General features: G+C 38.8%; 1 protein-coding gene across 2 annotated transcripts in view; it reads left to right on the top strand.

Annotated features, from left to right (window-relative positions):
• Positions 1-20,874, top strand: part of LOC140188585 (CTD nuclear envelope phosphatase 1-like) — a 41,730-nt gene extending 20,856 nt beyond the window's left edge. For both annotated transcript variants that reach the window (XM_072245004.1, XM_072245003.1), the window contains exons 5-8: positions 1,740-1,856; positions 3,722-3,833; positions 7,575-7,659; positions 14,149-20,874. In XM_072245004.1, the coding sequence (XP_072101105.1) occupies positions 1,740-1,856; positions 3,722-3,833; positions 7,575-7,659; positions 14,149-14,209 (375 nt within the window). In that variant the 3' untranslated portion in view covers positions 14,210-20,874. The remainder of the gene's footprint in view (positions 1-1,739; positions 1,857-3,721; positions 3,834-7,574; positions 7,660-14,148) is intronic.
• The last annotated feature ends 2,659 nt before the right edge of the window (positions 20,875-23,533 follow it).

Raw genomic sequence — 23,533 nt, 5'->3', positions numbered from 1 at the left:
CGTGAGGATCCATACATCTGGATGGTCTTCATTGACCACAGTTCTGCATTCAACACTAATTTTAAGGGAATGACAATCAATAAGCTCCAAGACCTAGGCCTCAATACCTCCTTGTGCAACTGGATCCACAATTTCCTCACTTGTAGACCCCAGTCAATTCAGATTGCCAACAATATCTCCTCCACAATCACCAGAAGGCTATGTGCTTAGACAGTTGCTCAACGTGTTTTATACTTATGACTGTGAGCCTAAGTACAGCTCCAATGCCATATTTAAGTTTGCTGATGACACCACTGTTACTGGCTGAATCAAAGGTGGTGACGAATCAGTATAGGAGAGAGATTGAAAATCTTGCTGAATAGTTCCCCAACAACAACCTCTCAAACAATGTCAGCAAAACCAAGGAGCTGATTATTGACTACAGGAGGAGGAAACCAGAGGTCCATGAGCCAGTCCTCATCCGGGATTAGAGTTGGAGAGTCAGCAACTTTAAATTCTTCAGTGTTATCAATTTAGAGGATTTAGCCTGGGTCCAGCAAGTAAGTACCATTACAATGAAAGCACTGTAGCACCTCTACTTGGTAGTTTGTGTTGATTTGGCATGTCGTCTAAAACTTTGAGAAACTTCTATAGGTGTGCAGTGGAGAGTGTGCTGAGTGGTTTTATCGCAGTCTGGTATGGAAACGCCAATGCCCTTGAATGGCAAAAAACTTAAACAGTAGTGGATACAGCACAGTCCATAACATGTAAAGCCCTTCCCACCACTGAGCGTACCTACAAGGAGCTCTGTCACAGGAAAGCAGCATCCATCATCAAGGACTTCCAGCATCCAGGTCATGCTCTGTTCTCACTGCTGTCATCAGGAATGAGGTACAGGACCCTCAAGTACACACCACCATGTTCAGGAGCAGTTATTACCCCTCAATCATCAGGCTCTTGAACCATAGGAAATAACTTCACTCACCCCAACACTGAACTGATTCCATAGCCTGTAGTCTCAGATTTATACACTCTACAACTCATAGTCCTGATATTTTTTTGTATTTGCACATTGTGTGCGTGTGTGTGTGCGTGTGTGTGTGCGTGTGTGTGTGTGTGTGTGTGTGTGTGTGTGTTACTGATTCGAGAGTGTTTCTTTGTATTTGCTGTGAGTGCCAGCAAATGAATCTCAAGTTAATATATGGTGACATATATTCCTTGATAATAAATTTACTTTGACTTGCTTTGGATTTGACATTTGCCATGTTTCCAACTCATTGTCTTATAATATTTCATGAAATCAGTCAGGAATATGTTACTACATTCAAGGTGCTTTGTTAATGTGAGGAGTTGTTGTTGGAGGTGAACAAAATGATAACAAGTTGATTCTGCACCCATGAGATGCTAAAGGGGATGCTGAATGGAAATTTCTGCTTTTGAATGATCTAATATTCAGTATGCAGCAAGCTTGTCAGGACTCTTCACACTTTAGTTATACTTTCACTTCTGTGACCTCACTAGTGTGTGCATTGCAGTAAGTTTCTTGTTTTATTTGTTTTAATTAGTTACTCCTAAGCAGCCTGTTGATCTGTTTACTGAGGAGGCTTTCTGAAACATTCACATTTGGAAGTAGCCCATTGCAGCATTCAAAATATTGAATAAACTTTAATGCAATGCAAACCATGTGATTTTTCACCAGAAAGAGATAGTTTAAATTTGAATTGTAATTGCATATCACAAATTACTTGTTTTTTAACCAGGCCAGCCAGTGGTATGAGTTGGTGATTTTCACTGCTAGTATGGAGATTTATGGTGCAGCTGTAGCCGACAAACTAGACAACAACAAGAAAATATTAAACCGACGCTACTACAGACAGGTACGTAGCAACACCGTATCTAGCCTCACTACAGAAAGTGAGGGTATGTCTGAAATATTTTATTGAGTGAAGTGTTGCTCTCCTGAGGGTGGTCTGTCTGCCTCCTGGACATGTGATTTCATCTCCATTTGTTTTCACTTATGCATTCAAATTGTTAGTAGTGCATGTTTAAGGGTTTGTTTCCACTGCTGAAAATATATCAAACCTCCAGTCTGGTTTTAAACTTGATACCTTCTCATAAGTAAACTTCGTACTCTATCTTTAGCATTGAGCATTGCTGCTTGATTTGGAGGGGTCATCATTTTAACTAAAGGAGATATCACGACAACTTCAATTTGAAGAGTGAAATTGGCCAATCTTACCTACTTTGAACATAATGTGACACAAGATCCAATAATATGATTGACTTTAAACTGCACTAGAAAGTGACCTTTTAAACCACAGTTGAGGGGAGGTTCCATACATGTAGTGAATTACTGTCATTGGCTTAAATTGCAGAGTAGTGGTTTTCATGTGAGTGTACCATTTCTCATTTTTAGAAGTCAGCAGAGACAAACGTTGAAGAATAAGATAATTATAAGGTCTTCCACAAGTATGTTTTTTTTGAAAAAGGAAGGTAGTAACTGAAATAAATCTAAGTCACTTTGAGGATGTATCAAGGAAAATATCAATGGAAAATAGAAAAGTGACAGACATTCTGAATAATTATTTTTAGTTGATGAGTAAAGATATTAAAAGCATCCCTGCAATTATAAATAATCAAGGGTTATAGGGAGGGAAGAATTTAAAACAATCTGTCATCAGAAGAAAGTGTACTAAGGAAAAGCTAATGAGTTAAAGGCTACCAAGTCACCAATGTCTGAAACCTAAGGAGTTGAGGAATTAACTGCTGAGATGGTGATTGTTGGTTATGATCTACTAAAGTTCTCTGGGTTCTGGAGAAGTTGCAGAGGATCAGAAGGCTACAAATGTAGTGAGAGAAACAAACCAGGGTGTTGTAAGTCAGTTGATTATGCTGGAATTCCTTATTGAGATTGTCAGACAGTTTAGAAAATCGTAAAACAATCAGTTAAAGTCACATAATTTTATGAAATTGGAATTGCAATACTTTTACTGGAGAGATATATATATCTAGTGAATATGTCAAACACAATTCCCTTTCATATTTTTATATATATTTTTTCTTTGAGAATTTAACAAAGAGGGTGGTTAAGGAGAAACTATTGTTTGTAGTGTATCTGTCTTTATAGAAAAGTGCTTGCAAAGATGCATAAGTTTAGTGTTTGAGGGTAATATATGGATATGGAATAACTGACTAACAGAAAACTTATTTATAGTCAATATTATCAGATCATTTTTGAATAGGCTATAGGGAAGAGTATTAGAGCCTTGACTAATTTCAACCTCTATTATTGACTTGGATGGAGGGATTGAGTGCATCATAGTCAGGTTAACATGTGCTACAAAGATAGATGGGTTGGCAGCTACCGTGGAGGGTGCACAGAGCCTGTAAGGGGATATAGGTAAATTAAGTGCAAAGATGTCAGACAGAATGTAATGGGGGAAATATTAGGTAATCCACTTTGGATGGATCATCAAAGCAGCAAGTTATTATTTAAAAAGTGCGAGTCTATAAAATGTTGCCATACAAAGGAAACTTTGCAGCATACCCCTGTTCTATTTTAAATGATGCTCACCTAAATGGGTAGATAACAAATGGTGTCAATTGAGCGATAGTAATGCTTGTTGACTTCATGAATGAAAAAACAAACAAATTGAAAATGGCTTGTTTAATCCTTTTTTTTAAAAGAAGTTACACTGAATGCAGTCTTGTACCTTTCTGAATTTTTTTTTTTTTTGCATAGCATTGTACGCTTGAATTGGGCAGCTATGTGAAAGATCTTGCAGCCATTCACAACGACCTCTCCAGCATTGTAATATTAGATAATTCACCAAGTGCGTACAGGGGGCATCCAGGTAAGATTGTGACTTCATAATCCTTCAGTCATTTTTAGCTTTTCCTGTTGTGCTCTTCTAGAGTTTCAAATGTGAAAATTTTACAGTAAATTTGAAGAGTGCAAAGTTTCTGGATGATTAAAAGTTAATTGTCAGTCAATAAAATTGGATCAGATTTTTAAGACTTTGACTGGAGGTGGAATATTTTTTTTTAAGTGCATGCTTTTCCTGCCAAGGAATAGTGCAGTGTATTTAGTGATAGCACCAGAAATATATTCTCATTGCATAACCAGTCACTTATCTTTTAAAAGTTTCTTAAAGGCTACTGTATGTGATCTCCTCTAACTGTAGCATATTTCATATTATGTCAATGTGCCTTCAGTCTAGATGATAAGTGCCAACTACTCATTACTGGTAAAACACTTGGATGAGGCTTGGCGGATAGGTGGCATAAACTTGATATTTCTTTTCGTGTGTCAAATGCAATAATTGAAGTATTTTATATTAATAATAAGATTTCATGGGTTTGACAGGAAGGGAAAAGAACTAAGGCAATAATACAAGATTGCAAAATGGATAATGAAAACCACAGCCTGTCAGAAAGGATCGTGCATACAAATGGAAAGATGTAAATACAGGAAAGATGTAAATAAGGTTGAAAGAGTACAGAGAAAATTCAAAAGATGTTCCTGAGACTGGAGGACCTGAGTTATAAGGAAAGGTTGAATAGATTAGGACTTTGTTCCTTGGAATATAGAAGATTAAGGGTAGATTTGATGGTGATATACAAAATTATGGGGGTTATAGATAAGGTAAATGCAAGCAGGCTTTTTCCACTGGGGTTGGGTGGGACTACAACTGGAGGTCATGGGTTAAAGTGAAAAGTTTAAGGGGAATGTGAGGGGAAACTTCTTCACTCAGAGGCTCATGAGAATGTGGAAGAAGCTGCCAGTGCAAGTGGTGCATGCGAGCTCGATTTCAATGTTTTAAGAGAAGTTTGGATAGGTACATGATGGTAAGGGTACGGAAGGCTATGGTCCAGGTGCAGGTTGACTGGAGTCGGCAGTTTAAATGGTTTGGCATGAGTAGATGGGCTGAAGGGCCTATTTCTGTGCTGTAATTTTCTATGACTCTATGATACGAGTATGCCTCCGATTAGCATAGAATAGTGGGAAAATGGTAGAAAGATAAAGCTAAGGTTCCTTATCTGAAAACATGTAGCGTTTCAAACCAGATAGTGAGCTAATTCTGAATATAGAAATAGATGGGCACAGTTTAATAGCAATTAATTAGATGTAGTTGCAAAGTGACAAAGATTTGGAATTAAATATTCCAGAACATATAACATGGCAGAGGTGGATATAATGGAAAAAGAGCAGGGTGGCCCTAAAACTAAGCAATGGAATAAAGGCAGACACAAAATAATCTGCAGATGCTGGAGTCAAAGCAACACTCACAACACGCTGGAGGAACTCAGCAGGTCAGGCAGCATCCGTGGAAAAGATCGGTCGGCGTTTCGGGCCGGAACTCTTCGTCAGGATGAAGGGTTCTGGCCTGAAACATCAACTGATCTTTTCCATGGATGCTGCCCGACCTGCTGAGTTCCTCCAGCGTGTTGTGAGTGTTGGAATAAAGGCAGCGTAGGTGAAGATATTTGGCTGTGAAAATCACACAAAAAAGAAAAAATGAATTGGAGTGAAGCTAAGAAACAGCCTGGGACAGAAAACAATGATGGGATTTGTACATGCATCTCCACTTTCTCCAGCAGGCCATAGTGCAAATTGGAGGTGAGTTAAACAGAGGTATTATAATAATCATTAGTTGGCATAGAGAAGTTAAATCAAATTAGCAGTTCAAATAGGTGGAGGATGAATTGGTTTTCTAGTACAGTATACTGAGGAATCATCAAAGGAACAGGCTATTTTGGATATAGTATTGTGTAATGAAAAAAGATTAATTGATGACCTGGTAGTTAAGTGGCCTTTGGGGAAGGGTGATTATAATAAAGAATATCATATAAAACTTGGAAAGTGGTTCAGTTTAGTCTAAAGCTTAGGGCTTAACTCTGAATGACTACAGATAGCAAATTGCAAAAAGAATGAGTTGTGAATAGGCTGTGAGAGATTGAGAAGCTACATCTAAAATGTGCAACAGTAAGTCAAATGTGGCTAATTTTCAAGAATTGTATATAGATTATGATAAATGTATATCCTCCTTTCAGACAAAACACCCAAAAGTGGTCTCACTGTGGCAAACATGAAGTTAAAAGACAATATTAGATCAAAGGAAGAGGTTTGTAACTCTCGCCCCAAAGTATTTAGCCTGAGGCAACATTTCAGCGAAGCAGCAAGAAAGCATTAATAAGGAAGGAAAAGTAGAATATAAGCCTGTACTAGCAAGAAACACTAGGCCAGATTGTAAGAAATTAAATCAGGAAATGACATATTCAGGGACTATTTTGTTGAAGGAAACAGTAAACCCTATGAACGGTGGAAAACTGCATGAATATAGTAAATAAAAAATGAAGGATATTAACATTAGTTAAAAGATATCTAATGGAGATATTAATGGGTCTGAAGCAATTAAGTCTCAGGACCTTCATGTGAAGGCTTTAGAGGGGGTGCAGAGGAGGTTTACCAGAATACTGCTTGGATTGGAGGATACGAGAAGATTTTTGACAAACTTGGTTTACTTTCTCTGGAGCATCAGAGGTTGAGGGGAGACCTGATAGAAGTTTATCAATACAATAGGGTCTTTTAAGAGCCTCTTAGATGGGTACATGGAGCGCAGAAAAATAGAGGGCTATATGCTAGGGAAGTTCTAGGCAGTCTCTAGAGTAGGTTACATGGTTGGCACAACATTGTGGGCCGAAGGGCCTGTAATGTGCAGTAAATTTCTGTGTTCTATAAAAAAAAGATTATGAGAGGCATAGACAAGGTGAAAGTAATAGTCTTTTTTCCCTCAAGGAGGCTGTACTTAAGGGCAAGAGGGTATAGGTTTAAAATCAGAGGGAAAAGATTGCAAAGGGACATCAGGTTCTGTTTCTTCAGGCAAGGGTTATGTATATGTGGGATGAGCTGACAGAAACTGTGGTTGAGGCGGGCACGTTAGTAACATTTAAAAGCCATCTAGATAAGTACATGAATAGGTGAGGTTTAGAGGGCAATTGCAGGCAGATAGGACTAGCTCACTGGGCAATTGGAATGGACGAATTGGGTCAAAGGCCTGTTTCCATACTGAATAACTCTGACTTGTATTTTGAAGGAAGGAAATGCATAATTGTTACATTCCAAAATTCCTTGGATTCTGGAAAAGGTCCCACAGATTCAAGGTAGTATCACTATTTAAGGTAGCAGAAGAGGAAAAAAAAAGTAGGAAATCATAAGCAACACACATCAAAGTTGCTTGAATTTCCAGCATCTGCAGAATTTCTGTTGTTTAGGAAATTATAAACCTGTTCACCTGACTTAAGTAACAAAAATGTTGGAATATATTAATAAAGAAATGATATCGGGCCAGTAATAAAGTTGGTTAATGTCAACATGGAATTACAAAATGAAGTAGTTTTTGACAAGTGATAGTGTTGAGGTTGTTTCTACATTACTTACATTAAAATGAGTGGAACTTGTGAATATATAGGGAGGGGACATTTAGATAGCAGAAGTGTGATAATCTGCTGTTCAGAAGAGAACACTTTGCCGTTGCCTTGTTTTGTTGGGAAAGTTATGTTTCTCCTGTTTTTTTTTCTTTCCACTTTCACAGATAATGCTATTCCTATCAAATCCTGGTTCAGTGATCCTGGAGATACAGCTTTATTAAACCTTTTACCTATGCTTGATGCATTAAGGTAGGTTGACTCTGAATTTTGAAGTACAGGACATTTTGATTTTGTTCTATCCTCAACTGATAGGTTTTGCTTTCGCTTTAACAGTTATTTAATAATTGTGATTTATTTGCATGGCTTTCCAAGAGATTGTTCGAAGTATTTTTAAATCTTTTTTGTGTTCCTTCTGTCAACATTTGAGTTTATAATATCACATATAGTAGTTTCAAAAGTGGAGAAGACTTTAACGTATTAAATGTGAAGTTATCCACTTTGGTGGTAAAAATAGGAAAACAGATTATTATCTGAATGGTGGCCGATTAGGAAAAGAGGAGGTGCAACGTGACCTGGGTGTCATTATACACCAGTGATTGAAAGTGGGCATGCAGGTACAGCAGGTGGTGAAAAAGGCGAATGGTATGCTGGCATTTATAGCGAGAGGATTTGAGTACAGGAGCAGGGAGGTACTACTGCAGTTGTACAAGGCCTTGGTGAGACCACACTTGGAGTATTGTGTGCAGTCTTGGTCCCCTAATCTGAGGAAAGACATCCTTGCCATAGAGGGAGTACAGAGAAGGTTCACCAGATTGATTCCTGGGATGGCAGGACTTTCATATGAAGAAAGACTGGATGAACTGGGCTTGTACTCGTTGGAATTTAGAAGATTGAGGGGGGATCTGATTGAAACGTATAAGATCCTAAGGGGATTGGACAGGCTAGATGCAGGAAGATTGTTCCCGATGTTGGGGAAGTCCAGAACGAGGGGTCACAGTTTGAGGATAGAGGGGAAGCCTTTTAGGACCGAGATTAGGAAAAACTTCTTCACACAGAGAGTGGTGAATCTGTGGAATTCTCTGCCACAGAAAACAGTTGAGGCCAGTTCATTGGCTATATTTAAGAGGGAGTTAGATATGACCCTTGTGGCTAGGGGGGTCAGGGGGTATGGAGGGAAGGCTGGGGCGGTGTTCTGAGTTGGATGATCAGCCATGATCGTACTGAAAGGTGGTGCAGGCTCGAAGGGCCGAATGGCCTACTCCTGCACCTATTTTCTATGTTTCTATGTTTCTAAAACTCTACTGCCTAAGATGGATATAGATTCAATTGCATGTCTGTGCTGTATTAGTTAAACTAAGTTTTGTTGATATACTGTCCCCTCACCCGCCCTCCTCCACCCATTGTATCAAAACATCCGGCAGTTGGTTCTTCAACTCTGGTACTAAAGGATGAATTGTAGAATTTACAACACAGACCCAGACTCACGAGGACCTCTTTCAACCTATTTGGTCTAACCTTAGTCATGTCAGCATTTCCTACTGAATTAGAGTTGCTGCTAAATTTTGATTGTTGATCAGTGCCATAACTCAGTCCATCTGTGGAAGTAGACATTTCTCCCCCAACGTTCCTGTTTGGTTCCCTACTGAACCAAAATGTATGGGCATTGTCTGAAATAGTGGTAGGTACTAAATGCCTGCAGGCATTTCAGTGAGAATTTAATTCCTCCTAGGTGTGGAACTACAGAATGGTTGCTGCACAGAATGACCCATATGGCCTCTCTAATTTCATACCCACTGTCCACCCAGTCCCAGTCCTTGCCATTCCATATGGCCCTATAATTTTTATTCATTCGGAAATTATGACATTTTGAATACCATTATTGGCATCTTCCACCATCTCTCTTTATGACGTGTTAACGGCCCCATCCACTTGTCAATGTTGGTTCTTTTGTCAATAATTGTTATTCTGCGTCACCTGGTTCTTGATCCCTCTGAAGAAGAAAACAGCTTTGCATGACCTGCTCTATGCACATCCTTCATGATATTAAATACTTTTTGTCAGATGTCCTTGTAACCTCAGTTCTGATGAGAACACCCCTAAATTTCTTCATATAACCAGAAGTTCCTCATCTGTGTAATCATTTTGGTAAATCATTTCTGCTCATCAGAGCTTTTCATGTCTTTCTGAAAGAGTGATACTGGAAAGTGGACATGATACTTCATTTATTATCGAACCACTGTTTAGTAAAAATTTGTGATCCCTTTATACATGTACTTAATGCCCCTTAGACCAGGATCGTGTGTGTGTGTGTGTGTGTGTGTATGTGTATGTACATAGGCGCATATGTGTTTATAAATCACTTTCTAAACCCTATCCTGCTGCTTTCAATGAACTCTGCACATATACAGCCCAGATTTCTCTGTGCTTGCTCCTTTTTTAGAATTGTGCTCAACACCACGCATTTCTCAACATTAAATTTCATCTGTCACCTATCCACCCACTTTATCAGCTCTCAGTGTCTGCTTAGTCTTTGATTATCCTCCGCATAGTTTATTATGCCTTCTTGTCATCTGCATATTTGGAAATTGCACTCTCTAAATCCAAATCCAAATCATTAATATTTATTAAGGAAAGTAGAGTCTTTGTACAGAACCCAGGGGAAATCCTATAGTTCTCTGATCAAAAATATACTGTCATGACTACTGTTTCCTGTTACTTGACCAATTTTTTTATCTATGCTGCTACATCCTCTTTTATTCCCTATTAACCACTTCAGGCACCTTGTGAAGGGTCTTGGCCCAAAAAGTCAGCTACAGTATTAAATTCTTACTGTGTATGCTGCTCGACCTCCTAAATTCCTTCAGCATTTTTGTGTATATTGCCTCCAGCACCTCACTATTATTTGTCACTTCTCTGTCAAAAGACAATAATCAAATTTGATTAGACATTAATTGCCTTTAACAAATCCATGCCAGCTACCATTAATTAAACCAAAAATGGGCCTAGTTTGTTTCTAGAATTCTTCCCACAAAGGATAAATCGATTGGTCTGCAGTTACTAGGTTTATCCCTGCATATTATTATTTTTTAAACAAAGATGTAATATTTGTAATTTTCTAGTCTTCAGGTATCATTGTAAATCTATGGATGTTTGGAAAATTTTTGCCAAAGCCTCTGCAATTTTCCCTTTTCCTTCCCTCTAAAACCCAGGATTTTATCCCATCTGGACAGGTGGTTAATCCCTTCTGATTGCAACAAGCATTTCTAGTCCTTCTACCAGTTTTTAGTCCATTCAAAATCTCAACTACATCTTTTGTCCGAACATTTTCTTTAATGAAGGCTATGTAAAGTCTTCATTTAGTATTTTAGCCATGCTCTTTGTATCCATGAAAATGAGCCCTCAAAAAAATAGTATGAGAATTGGAAGAAGGTTGAAAGGGTAGTTGTGCACTCGTCAAAGACTAAAGAAGAAATTTACATCTTGCTTTTGTCATTGATTGGCCCACCACTTTTCGTTCTAGCTCCTTCTAATTTTTATGCGGACGTTTTATTGGGGCTCCCTTTTCTTTCTGAATCCTTGGCAAACAGTTGAGTTTCCATCTTATTTGATGTTCTACTTTAGTTTCTTGCTCATCCAATTCCCTATATCCACAGGGGAACATACCAAGCTGAAAAAAATCTTTCAGTTAATGCCTGACAAGCTCTGATGCCAACTTTCCCTAGATTTGTTCTCAACTTAGTGAAATTGCCTCTTAATTGTCTTTTTTAAACCTTGGAATTATCTGTGTCCATTAACATATCTATTCTTAGCCTAATACTATTATAATTGTTCTTTCCTAGATCTCCTCCTCCTCCTCCTCCTCCTCCTCCCCCCCCTCCTCCCCCCCCCCTCCTCCCCCCCCCCACCCCACCCCCTTCAAATTGATCATTACAGAACTAAATCCAATAACACTGCCTTATTGGAGCAGAAGCTGATCAAGATTATCCTTATGAACATATTTCAGAACTTCCTTCCCATTTTTTAAAATTCTGCTATCTCAGTCTGTATTTGAATAGTTAAAAGTTTCCCAATATCGGTGCTCTGAGGGTTTTACAGATCTCTGTCGTTCCTCTGCAGCCTTCCTCCTCACCAGCTGGAGCTTAAAGCATTCAAAGATTCAGGATTATCATTTCCAGTACACAAGTGTGAAGGATACAAAATAATTGTTACTCTGGATCCAATACAGCATAAAGAAACCATAATAAGATAAAGAACGCAATCATAATAAAAACAAATATTAATATATCAGATACCTATATAAGGTATCCTCGATGGCGAGTGGGCTGGTGCCAGTGGTGTGTTGAGCAGTTTTGACTACCCGTTTTAGAGCCTGCTGTCTGCAGCAGTGCAGTTTCTGTACCATGCAGTGATGCAGCTTGTTAGGATGCTCTCTACTGAAGATATGTAGAAGGATGTGAGTATAGATGTGAATAGTCTAGCTCTCTTCGGCCTCCTCAGAAACTAAGGGTGTTGGTGAACTTTCCTTATTTGTGCAGGATGTGTACTGTTACCATGAGAGGTTGTGCGCGATGTGCATTCCAAGGAATTTGAAACTGCTTGCAGTTTCTACTGCTGTGCCACCAATGTAAAGATGGGTGAGAGTGGTGCAAGTTCTTCTGAAGTCAATAACCATTTCCCTTGTCTTGTTGACACTGAGAAAGAGGTTATTTGCCTTGCACCAGGCGTCGAGCTCTTTCACCTCCTCTCTGTAGGCTATCTCAATGTTGGTGATGAGCCCCACCACTGTCATATCATCGGTGAACTTGACAATATGATTACCCGGGTGGTTGGCCGTGTAGTCATGTGTGAGTAGAGTGTACAGCAATGGGCTCAGCACACAGCCCTGGGGAGGAGGGGTAGCACCCATGTTGAGGATGATGGGGAGGGAGGAGTGATTGTGCACTCATTCTGAGATCAGTTGGTTAGGAAGTCCAGCATCTGTAATAGTCACACTATCTTTAATACTCACAGTGAATACTGCTTGATCTTTCCAGACGGATTCTTTCTATCTTATTACAACACAAAAGGAGGCCACTTAATCCATCAGGTTCATGCCAGCTCCCAGCAGATCAGACCTGTCCCACCTACCTCTTTATATTTCCTTCCACTCTCAAACCTTATGAATGTTCTAGACTCAAAACCGACTGTCCATCTCCTCAATGGATCTTGCCTGACTTACTGATTCCCTCCAGCAGATTATTTATTGCTTTTTGAACTCTCTCATTGCTCTTTTCATTCCTACCTTTTTGTGCCATTGCCCTGCGAAATTAGTTTTAAATCTATTCTCTCCCCCCACCCCACCCCCAAGAACACCAGTTCATCATCTTCTGAGATCATTGGTCCTACATTTTTCGTGGGGCCCTGGTTTGAACAGGTCCCATCACCTCTAGGAGCATTGAGACTTCCTTCCTGCATTGTTATTCCAGCTGTGCATTTTCTGCTATTTTCCCATTTCTGTATGTGTGCACTTGTGCAGTTGAAGTGGATGGTACAAGGAATAATCAGGAGTTTTCTGCCTTACTGACATGCTGGTTTTGATCCTGTTTTCTGTTTCGTTGCAGTAGAACCTGAACTGGGACTTGAAAATCCTCCTTTTTGCTGCCTATATTATTGATACTGCCTATTCACTTTCCCCCATCCAGAACTTCCTTCAACCACAAAATAGTTGCCCTAACCATGGAAAAAATATAACATTTACTCCTTTGATCCTTTTCTCTGTGCAATGGTGATAGACTTGACTCTGGCACACTCCTCAGGGCAAACAATTTGCCCAACTTTACTCTGAACTGAATACTTATTGGAGGCTGAGGAGTCCCAAGGTCTCTTGAATTATCTACTTTTTTTTAATTGTCTGCCTCGCAGTCACCATTCTGCTTTACTAGCACTCTCCCCAACAGGGTGACTCTCCACAAAACACTTAGCCTAATGTCCCTGATAATGTCATCAGTTGCTGCTTGATTTCTAAAACCTGAAACTCGGGCTCTTCCTGTTGGCTACACCTCCTGCTCCTGTGTTTGTCCAGGACTCTGGCCAAATCCTGGAATTTCCATGTGGTGCAGAATGTGAATTCCATGGGTCTGAGGTGTCCTGTCATGCCTCTTGTTTATTATATAGCTTAACTGACATCATATGATTATGGATAGATTGTTTACCATTTTACTTGACTTGAATTAATTTTTTAATTCCATGGATCTGTTTAAACCCCACTGTTACTGTTTACCATTCACCTTTGAAAGACAAAAATAGGACAAGGTGTCTTGGAGCTTTACAGCTTGGAAACAGCTTCTCGGCTTAATTTGTCCGTATCGAACGAGATGGCTGTCAAAGCAAGTCCCGTTAGCCTACGTTTAACCAGCATCCCTTTAACCCTTTCCTATGCAGATACCTGTTCAAGTGTATTTTAAATGTTGTAATTCTACCTGCCTCTACCAGTTTCTCTTGCAGTTTGCCCTATATACTCACCATTATCTTCTCAAATTAAACTGCTGGCTTGGACTCCCCTATCCTGGGGGAAAAGTCTGTGGCTATTCACTTTATCTGTGCCCCTCATGATTTTATAAACCTCCAAAAAGTCACCCCTCTAGTCTCCTGCACTCGGGGAAAAATGTCCACGCTTATCTCAGTGAAGTGAGCTTTGGAGGGATAAGTAATTAGAAATGCTTGTGCTTCCAATTAATTTTTCTTTCCTGCACCTTCCAGGTTTACGTCAGATGTCCGGTCCGTCCTCAGTCGGAATTTGCATCAACACAGGCTATGGTGACATTGAATGAGTTTCTGCTAATGGTCACTTGAGGCATTCCGTGTTATGCCCTCTATGATTTGAGCGTGGCAAAAACTTCACTCCAGGGAGGGGATCTGAGATTGCATGAAGTGAAACAACCTCAGTGGAACAGTCAAGACAACCTGGTTTACTTCTGTGTCATCAGATCTATGTGTGAATTTTGCACTTGTTGAATTCAATGGTGAAATGGTGCATCATGTGATACATTGTATCTCTTGTTTATAAAAATGATATTTTTGAGCTCAGTTCTGCTCTGGTTGCCTGAGGTAATTTTTTTCTCTTTTAAAGACTGTTAAGATTAGATAATGTTTTTAAAGAAAGTACAAATGAATTTCACTCCAAAAGAAACAAGGTGTTCAGGCTGCTTCCTGTTCAAAGAGGAAGCAATTTCATTTTAATTCTTCTCCGTCCTTCTATGTGATGCCAAATTTCACTGAAATTTGACTAGGAAGAACAGTCCCAAACCTGACCCTGTTAATGGTGCTAAACCACAAATCTAAATCAAGGTATGGTTTGCATTTAGATTTCTTTTTACAGCTGGTCCCTAATCTGAATAATTGTCAATGCTGCTTTTATCAAAAGTATTAATAATTGCATGTTAAATGAAGAATAAAATCTCATCTATAGTACAATTGTGGATGATTTGTATCATATTTATGGCCTTCAGGAGCACAGATTAATTATACTAAAAATTTATTTTTCAGTAATTAATGGCAGTGGTAATTTTCCTTAAACTTGTATTTGAGGGAGATGGGAGTAACAAGTGAAGGTGGGATTTGTTGTCAATTGAATGTTTAGCTGGCATTCATTGTCTTGGGTTGCACAAAGTATTGTTCATTGAAGGAATCTTGTAGAGAATGGTTTTGCAAATATTGGAATTTGAACTAATTTGTTTTACTGCAATCACATTGTAAAGCACTTTACTCCAAGTGAAATTGTACTGCTAGTAAGAACCCTCTTTGTCAGGTAGAAAACTCTCCGTTCAGAAAACGTTATAAATGCCCTTAATTCCCCAGCTTTTGTATGTCAATGTCTTGGAAATCTGGTCAGAAAAGATTCACGTCCAGTGGTGGGTAAAATGATAACTGCTACATGTAGCAAAGAAACACAAAGTGCTTCAAGTCAGTAAGGGCAAAGACTTTTGACAGCTGAAGATAGGAATCATTAATATATTCATTGCACTCTGACTTCAATGTTTTTATACATGTATATAAATGCATAGAACTTCCAGTTCACGAAGTAGCCTTTTGATTTTATATGCCACTGTTGGTGATATCCCATCCCAGGTTGATGGTATTCACCTTTGGCCTAAGGCTATTCCTGGGGGTAAGGAGTTAATCTGGTTTTGGTATAATAGGCTGGACCCAGGAAAGGCTGAGATCATATAAATGTTGTATGCTGGCTGGTTTAAAGGTTTTATTCCTTCCTGGTCAATGCTTGGTGCTGGATATGATGAATTATTTTGTACTTGTCTCTGAGATTGAAACTGTGAGAAATAAGGGATTTACAATAGTTATCTAGCCTTTCCTTAATAAACAATTCAGACTGCAAATGTGACAAATGCGAAATAAAAGCAGAAAATGCTGGACACACTGAACAGGTCAACAGGCATCTGTGGAAAGAGGAACAGAGTTAATTTTTCATGATGGCAACCCCTTTTTCGAAGAAGGATCTCAGACTTGAACCATTAACTTTTGTTTCTTTTTCTATAGATGCTGCCTAATCTAGTGGGTGTTTCCAGAATTTTCATATGACCTTTTGTTAAGTTTAATCCTTTGTGCATGAATTGCGTCCCAGAGCACAAAAGAGCATTTGCCCTCAACGTCATTTATCAACCACTGTATATTTTCAATACACAACAAGAGAAAATCTGAAGATGTTGGAAATGCAAGCAACACACACACAAAATGCTGTTACTTGCCCTTGCAAGCGGAACAAGTGCTACACCTGCCCCTATACGTCCTCCCCCACTACCATTCAAGGCCCCAAACAGTCCATCCAGGTGAGGCGACACTTCACCTGTGAGTCTGCTGGGACCATATACTCTGTCCGGTGTTCCCGGTGTGACCTGTATATCGGTGAGACCCGACGTAGATTGGGAGACCCTTTTGCCGAGCACCTACACTCCGTTTGCCAGAAGAAATGGGATCTCCCAGTGGCCACCCATTTTAATTCCACTTCCCATTTCCATTCCGCTATGTCAATCCATGGTCTCCTCAACTGTTGCGATGAGGCCACACTCAGATTGGAGGAACACCTTGTATTCCATCTGGGCAGCTTCCAACCTGATGGCCATGAACACTGATTTCTTGAACTTCCAGTAATGGCTCATCCCAGTCTCCTTCATCATTCCACATCTCCTTTTCCCTTTCTCACCTTATCTCCTTGCCTGCGCATCGCCTCTATCTGGTGCTCCTCCCCCTGTTTCTTTCTTCTATGGCCTCCTGTTCTCTCCTATGGGCTCCCCCTTCTCTAGCCCTGTATCTTTCACTAATTTCCTAGCTCTTTACTTCATCCCTCCCCCTCCTGGTTTCACCTATCACCTTGTGTTTCTCTCTCCCCTCCCCCTCGTCTTTTAAATCTACTCATCTTTTTTTCTCCAGTCCTGTTGAAGGGTCTTGGCCCAAAACGTTGACTGTATTCCTTTCCATAGATGCTGCCTGGCCCGCTGAGTTCCTCCAGCATTTTGTGTGTGTTGCTATGTTTTCAACAATTTAATTTGCTCAGGCTTTCAGAATTAGGTGTAAATTGTGCACTTTTTAACTTTTCGAAAAGACATCAGTCATTAGATTTTCAATGACTTTTTGATTTTGTTATTTTTTGGAATTTTAAGTCACATTTCATAAAGGATATTTTAAAAAGAAGATCCATTTTCAGGGTGTGATAGCAATTCCAAAGCCAGAAATGCATCTTATACTTGTGTGCTTTTATAATCAAAATTCTTTTTACCATCTGTATTTCCTGGATTTAATTTTAAACCGCGCAGGCGGGGTTCAAAACTGGGTTTATAGTGGTGGTGATGGAGGGCTGTGGGTGCAAGCGGGCTGTGGCACTGTAATGGATTTGACCAACTGCAGTTTCAGGCACAAGAATAATCTTGAATTTTTGAAAATAATTTTCAGGGTTTGATGTGGTTAATCGCCAAGCCCACAAAAAACAGTAGTCAGTGCCGAAAAGGGGGCCAGAATACAATTTGCTTTATTAAAAGAGGCATTGCATCTGGCTCTCGAGGAGGCTTTGAATCTTCCTTGCTATTTCCCATCCCTCTTCATAGACCACAGTGCTCCCCAGGAGTTGTTTCTACCTTGCACAACCAAGCAGCATTTTTCTGCTTTCTGTTAGTGACTGCATAATTTTAGTTGGCATATTAATTGCAAATGAGGCTTGATTGATTAAAATCTACTAAATTGGCCTTTTGCATGTGCCAGAGTGAATTCTTGCCCTAGAGTTAAATAAGTTCCAAATATTAATAACTGGATTGAAGTAGGTAACATATTCCAAACTGGATTGAGGTATTTTGTGCCACAAACCATCATGCTTGAATGGGAGGATGCTACGTAAAATGCAGGAGTCTTCAGGGGAATAACCTGCATCCAGTGCTTAAATCGCACCAGAACCTAGATTCTGTAATTTTCAATCCATTGTATTGATCAATGTAAAATAGTTATATAGGGCATTTTTATGTTGGAATCAAACAGCAGGTGAATTAGTGTCTCCTAATTGATGTGCTACTTTCAGTGTTTTTAATTCAAAAGCAGCACTGAGCATGTGCAGCTGTGTATAGTGACAGTGAATACTAGCTGTGCTTCACTGGACTTGAGCCGTACCAATTTTATAAATTGATTTTGATAGCTAGAAGTACTAATCGTCTTTTTGTATTTTGGAGTATTTATAATGAAGAATATAGATGTAACTCTGACCTAAATCAGGATTAAAGAGCAGTTCTGCAATCTTGCACAATTAACAAAACACTTTGTATGAATTGCCATTGAGCACCATTTGACCATTCAGGAGCAATATACATCCAAAGCCCAATGATGTCCCAAAACATGGTCTGATAGAGATTTGTAGGGTTGCCATCTTAGAATATCACTTTAATAGGTGCCACCATTTATAGAAGTTTAGCTCCATCACTTTAAACCATCAGGATTTAATTCTTAGAGCTGTGCAATTGGCTTTATGTACCTGGCTGGGTGGATTCTTGAGTAGTCAATCTACTTTTAATAATGACCTTCCAAGGACGCATCAAAACATTTCTTAAGTGAGATTAATTGAAAGTTAAGACTTAATTGATTTAGAGGCCCAAGTGCCTATAATCTGTATCTCTCTGTGGTAATGTTCCCCCAGATGATTAAGTGGGTAAATGCATAGTCTGCATTCGTACTTCGACACACCGGGAATAGCACCCATTCAGGCCAATCCTAGCCAGAAGTGCTGTAATTTTACCTTCATCAGCACTGGTGTTGGAAAGGGAGAACAGTCCAAATCCTGATGATTCATTTTGTGGATGGTGCACATTTGGGTGGATATTGAGGTTGTGGTTCATTATTTTCCTCCTTAACTCAGTTGAAAGTTAGTTACTAGCACCTGTAAATACTAGCTGTAATAAAATTGAAAGATGAAGCTAATGGATGTAGGGTAGGTAGGATGGAGCTTGACTTTCTCATAAAGCTCCCCTGATGCTAGCAAGCTAATGTATTGTCTGCCAGTAATGCTACCAGTTGATGGTTGGAAAAATGAATTGGCTGTAGAAGGTACTCAAAGTGCATGTATCATTGTTTTTTAAAAAGTTTAATAATAATTTGAGTAAATCTAAAGCTGTAACTTGTATTTTCCATTGACAAATCACTTTCTTTGTATAAGAAGTGTAGTAAACATTTCTATGCTGGAATGGTATTGTAGATATAACTTAAATTATTTCTGTTAGTAACATTGCAAATTCATTGCAGGACTCAACCTTGTTCCAGTAACATTTAAAATTTGTATTGCAAAGAAGAATGGAGATGCCAGTAAATGTATAAACTCTCAATATCCCTGCTCTCCCATTCCTTCTGATGAAATAAGGAAATATATCTGAACTTGTTTTAGCACTTTAGTCCCATGTCATGAAGTTTTGTACTCTGCCATTTTTGGAATGTGTGTCCTCTTCTGGAATCCCCTTCTTTCCCACTCTCTGTTATGGTTTAACTACACTTTGTTTTCCATTAATCACTAAGGATGAACCAAAGAAATGAAGATCTTTTTGTACAGTTGAGATTTTAAAAAATCTGTTGTATTAATTCCAAACTGTATATTGAAAACCTCCATATAATAAGAACCTCCATTTTGTACTAAGCCACTGATTAGTTGTGTAACATTCATGTTCTTATTGTGGTCTGAGAAACAGTTTTTGCTTTCTGATTAGCTTTAACTGAATGATAACACCAATTAGCTGTCAAGAACGTCAATGAAACAAATGCTGGCACTGCATATTAAATAAATGGATAGGCCTTTTCAAAAATGAAATATTTTTTAGCAATTAAGTCAGGAGCAGAGAGATCACTTGAAACATTGGTGGAGAACACTTGTGGATGAAATTGCAACACTTTGCTGCCTTTTATTTCAAAATGTCCTACTCTTGTTTCAGTGAGTAAACTTGCTTCCTTTAAAAAATTAAAATAACGAAAATAGATTTATTGGATGGGTTATGTACAATGCAACCTATCCAACCTTCTGCACTTTGCCTCTTACAAGCCCTAATCTTAGGTAATTGATTTCCCTAATGCAATATCAAAATTCCTGCCTTCTTTTGATTCTACTTGGTCTTTATTTCCTTAACTTTTTAAATCCCCTTCAGCCAAATTTCACCGAGTGTTCTTCTCAACTTGCCTCATTTGTCTTACTCCTTTCATCATGTTCTTGAGCGATTTGTGTGCCACCTGAGAAGACCATTCTTTGTACAGCTCTCCACTTTGTGATACCTCCAGTTTCTGTACCTTTTAACACTTGCATCCTCCTGGCTCCATTTCTCCTTTGGAACATTAATTTTGCATGTTCCATTATGTCAAATAGTGCTACGAGATGTAGGTTGTAAATGATCTTGTTCCTGAAGAAGTGTTAATCTTCAAAGGGTGGGATTGTCACACTCGAGTTGAAGTCAACCATACCAGATGAAATGAGGTGGAAATTTTTAGTTGAATTATAATCTGGCAAGGCACTGTAGCACAAACCACTGTTCAAATCTGACAATCTTGCAGGTAGACCAGAGCAACATGTTTCAGGTTTGTCATTGGTGAGCACATCACCGATGAGTGTGCACTTTTTCTTATAGGATAATAACACCAATATGTTCAAGCCTGATTAAAAATAATAAATATGGACATACAAAAGCCTATGGTCTGAAGTCCTCTTGATACATATGGGCTCTTCCTCTGTGGCTCACAATCTGTTTATATTGAGATTTGAAGCTAGACAAGTTTTTGTATCACTTTACATGCAGAGTGCAAAATATTTTTGTATGTTTAAACATGACCTAATCATGCTGATGGCTATTAAAGGCCATTGGCTGGATATTAATAACTTTGTTATTACTTGATGAATGGAGGCAGTGTTTTTTAAATGATGTATTTTGAAATTTATTTACAAATGCCAAAACCCAAACAAAGTTGGATCTTCAAGAGAAGAATAAATGAAAAAAACTGAACTAACTCTTTTCTGTCATATTTTATATTTAGTGTACATTGCTAGTTAAATATGTTTTCTGGAGCAAAATGGCTCTTGGTTACTGCTGAGATAACCCGGTATACTTCCCCTGAACAATAGAATATCACCACACCATACTTGTGGTGATCAAGCAATGACTGTTAGTGCAGGCCACCTAATTATGTTCTGCGATAATGAATTTTCTGTTGGCTCCATAGGTGATATGTTTTTGACCAGCCAAAAATGGATCACATTCTCATTTACATTTAGGACATAAGTCAAATGCTGCACCCACTGTAAAGAAGGATAATCACTGGATTTTGAGATAAGTCCTTTCATTGCTAATATGAAAGATAACACAAGTTTTGATGGGCATCTATTCTCATTAAACTTTTAGGACCGCATACTATTTAATGTTGAAAGGTTTGCATTCAGTGAGAGTTAAGGTAACTTTCTACTACAAATAGAAATTATAAGTGATAGGCTTGAAGGGAATATGAATTTGCCATTTTAATTTTTGAAAAGTAGATCTTAATATGGAGTTGAAGGATTTGCACTTAAAGTCACTTATCACATCCTAAGAATAATGCTAATAAGCTCTAGGCCTGTAAATTGCACAAGCAGGAATGTGGAATAAGACTATCTTCTGCAGATATCAAGATTATTCAAACAAACAACATTCTGTTTTTTGCGTGATCAGGCAATGCATATAGTCACGAGAGAACATCTTACTGCTTTCCGCTAACACTGATAATATGGTTATTACCTCATTGTCAATGTTTGGGGGTTACTTTTGATCAGATATTGAAGTTAGCAGACTACATCAATGTCCTGATTTTTTTTTTTTCCACAGCTAGTGGAAAACTATTGAACCTAGGGCAAATACATTCAGGATCAAGAAGTTTAAAATAAATCTGGAAAGTGCTTGCTGTTCCTTCCAAACACATGTTAAAGATGCAGATAGTTGGTCCACTTTCCAAGGGGAAGTCACAATTATGACTTATGCAGTGAGAAGGTGTGTGTTCAATTTATTAAACTGTCAATAAACTAAGGAAAACGTATTTCTTGTTGCAAGAAAAATTATAAAAGACCATAAGACATGGGAGCAGGGTTAGCCAATTTGGCCTATCAAGTCTTCTCTGCCATTTCATCATGGTTGATCCATTTTTCCTCTCAGCCCCAAACTTCTGCCTTCTCTCTGTACCCCTTCATGCCCTGTCTAATCAAGAATCTATCAAACTCTGCCTTAAATGTTGAATCCTTGTAGGTTGAGTTAAGAAACTGCAAGGGTAAAAGGACCTTGAAGGCAGTTATATACAGGCCTCCCAACAGTAGCTGAGATGTGGACCACAGATTACAACAAGAAATAGAAAAGGTGTGTCAAAAAGCCAATGTTACGATAGTCATGGGAGACTTTAACATGCAGGTCAATTGGGAAAATCAGGTTGGTAATGGATCTCAAGAGAATGAGTTTGTTGAATGCCTACTAGATGGCTTTTTAGAGCAGTTTGTTGATAAGCCTGCTGGAGGATCAGCTATACTGTATCAAGCATTATGTAATTGAACCAGAGGCAATTAAGGAGCTTAAGGTAAAAGCCCTTGGGAGCTAGTGCTCACAATATGGTTGAGTTCAACTTGAATATCGATAGGGAGAAAGTAAATCTGACGTAGTAGTATTTCAGTGGAGTAAAGAAAATTACAGTGGTTTGAGAGAGGAGTTGGCCAAAGTAAGTTGGAAGGAGATGCTGGCAGGGATGACCGCAGAGAAGTGGTGTGAGTTCCTGAGGGGGAAAAAATGAGGAAAGTTCAGGATAGATGTATTTCAAAAATGAAGAAATACTTAAATGCCAAAATAGTACATCTGTAGCTGACAAGGGAAGTCAATGCTAACAAAAGAGAGGGCATACAACAAAGCAAAAATTGGTAGGAAGATAGAAGATTGGAAAGCGTTTAAACACCTACAGAGAGCAACTAAAATAATCATCAAAGGGAAAAGATGAAATATGAAAGCAACTAGCAAACAATATCAAAGCGGATAGTAAAAGCTTTTTCAAGTACGTTTTTAAAAAAAGAATGATGAGAGTGGATATAGGACCGCTAGAAAGTGAGACCGGAGAAATAATAATGAAGGACAAGGGGGTGGCAGATGAAATAAATGAGTATTTTGCATCAGTCCTTCACTGTGGAAGACACTAGTAATTAGTAATTATCAGCTAGTGACCCTTGCGTCAGTGGTAGGGAAGCTACTGAAGAAGATGGTGAACATTTAAGTGCATTTGGAAAGGAATAGCCCAATTAAGAACAGTCAGTATTGCTTTGTGCAGGGCAAGTCATGCCTTACAAACTTGATCAAGCTTTTTGACAAAAGAGCTTGATGAGGGTAAGGCAGTAGGCATTATCTACATGGACTTTAGCAAGGCATTTACTAAGGTACCTTCATGGTAGGTTGATTCAGAAGATAAATATCCATGGCATCCATGGTGAATTGAAAGTTTGGATTCAGAATTAGCCTTCCCATAGAAGACAAAGTAAGAGTAGAAGGTTGTTATTCTGGCTGGAGATCTGTGACCAGTGGTGCTCCACAAGGATCTGTGCTGGAACATGTGCTTGTGATGTCTGAGG

The sequence above is a fragment of the Mobula birostris genome, chromosome 27, assembly GCF_030028105.1.
Source record: "Mobula birostris isolate sMobBir1 chromosome 27, sMobBir1.hap1, whole genome shotgun sequence".
NCBI lineage: Eukaryota > Metazoa > Chordata > Chondrichthyes > Myliobatiformes > Myliobatidae > Mobula > Mobula birostris.
Note: the sequence above shows the minus strand (reverse complement) of the source record. Positions and strands in the feature narration are given on the sequence as shown.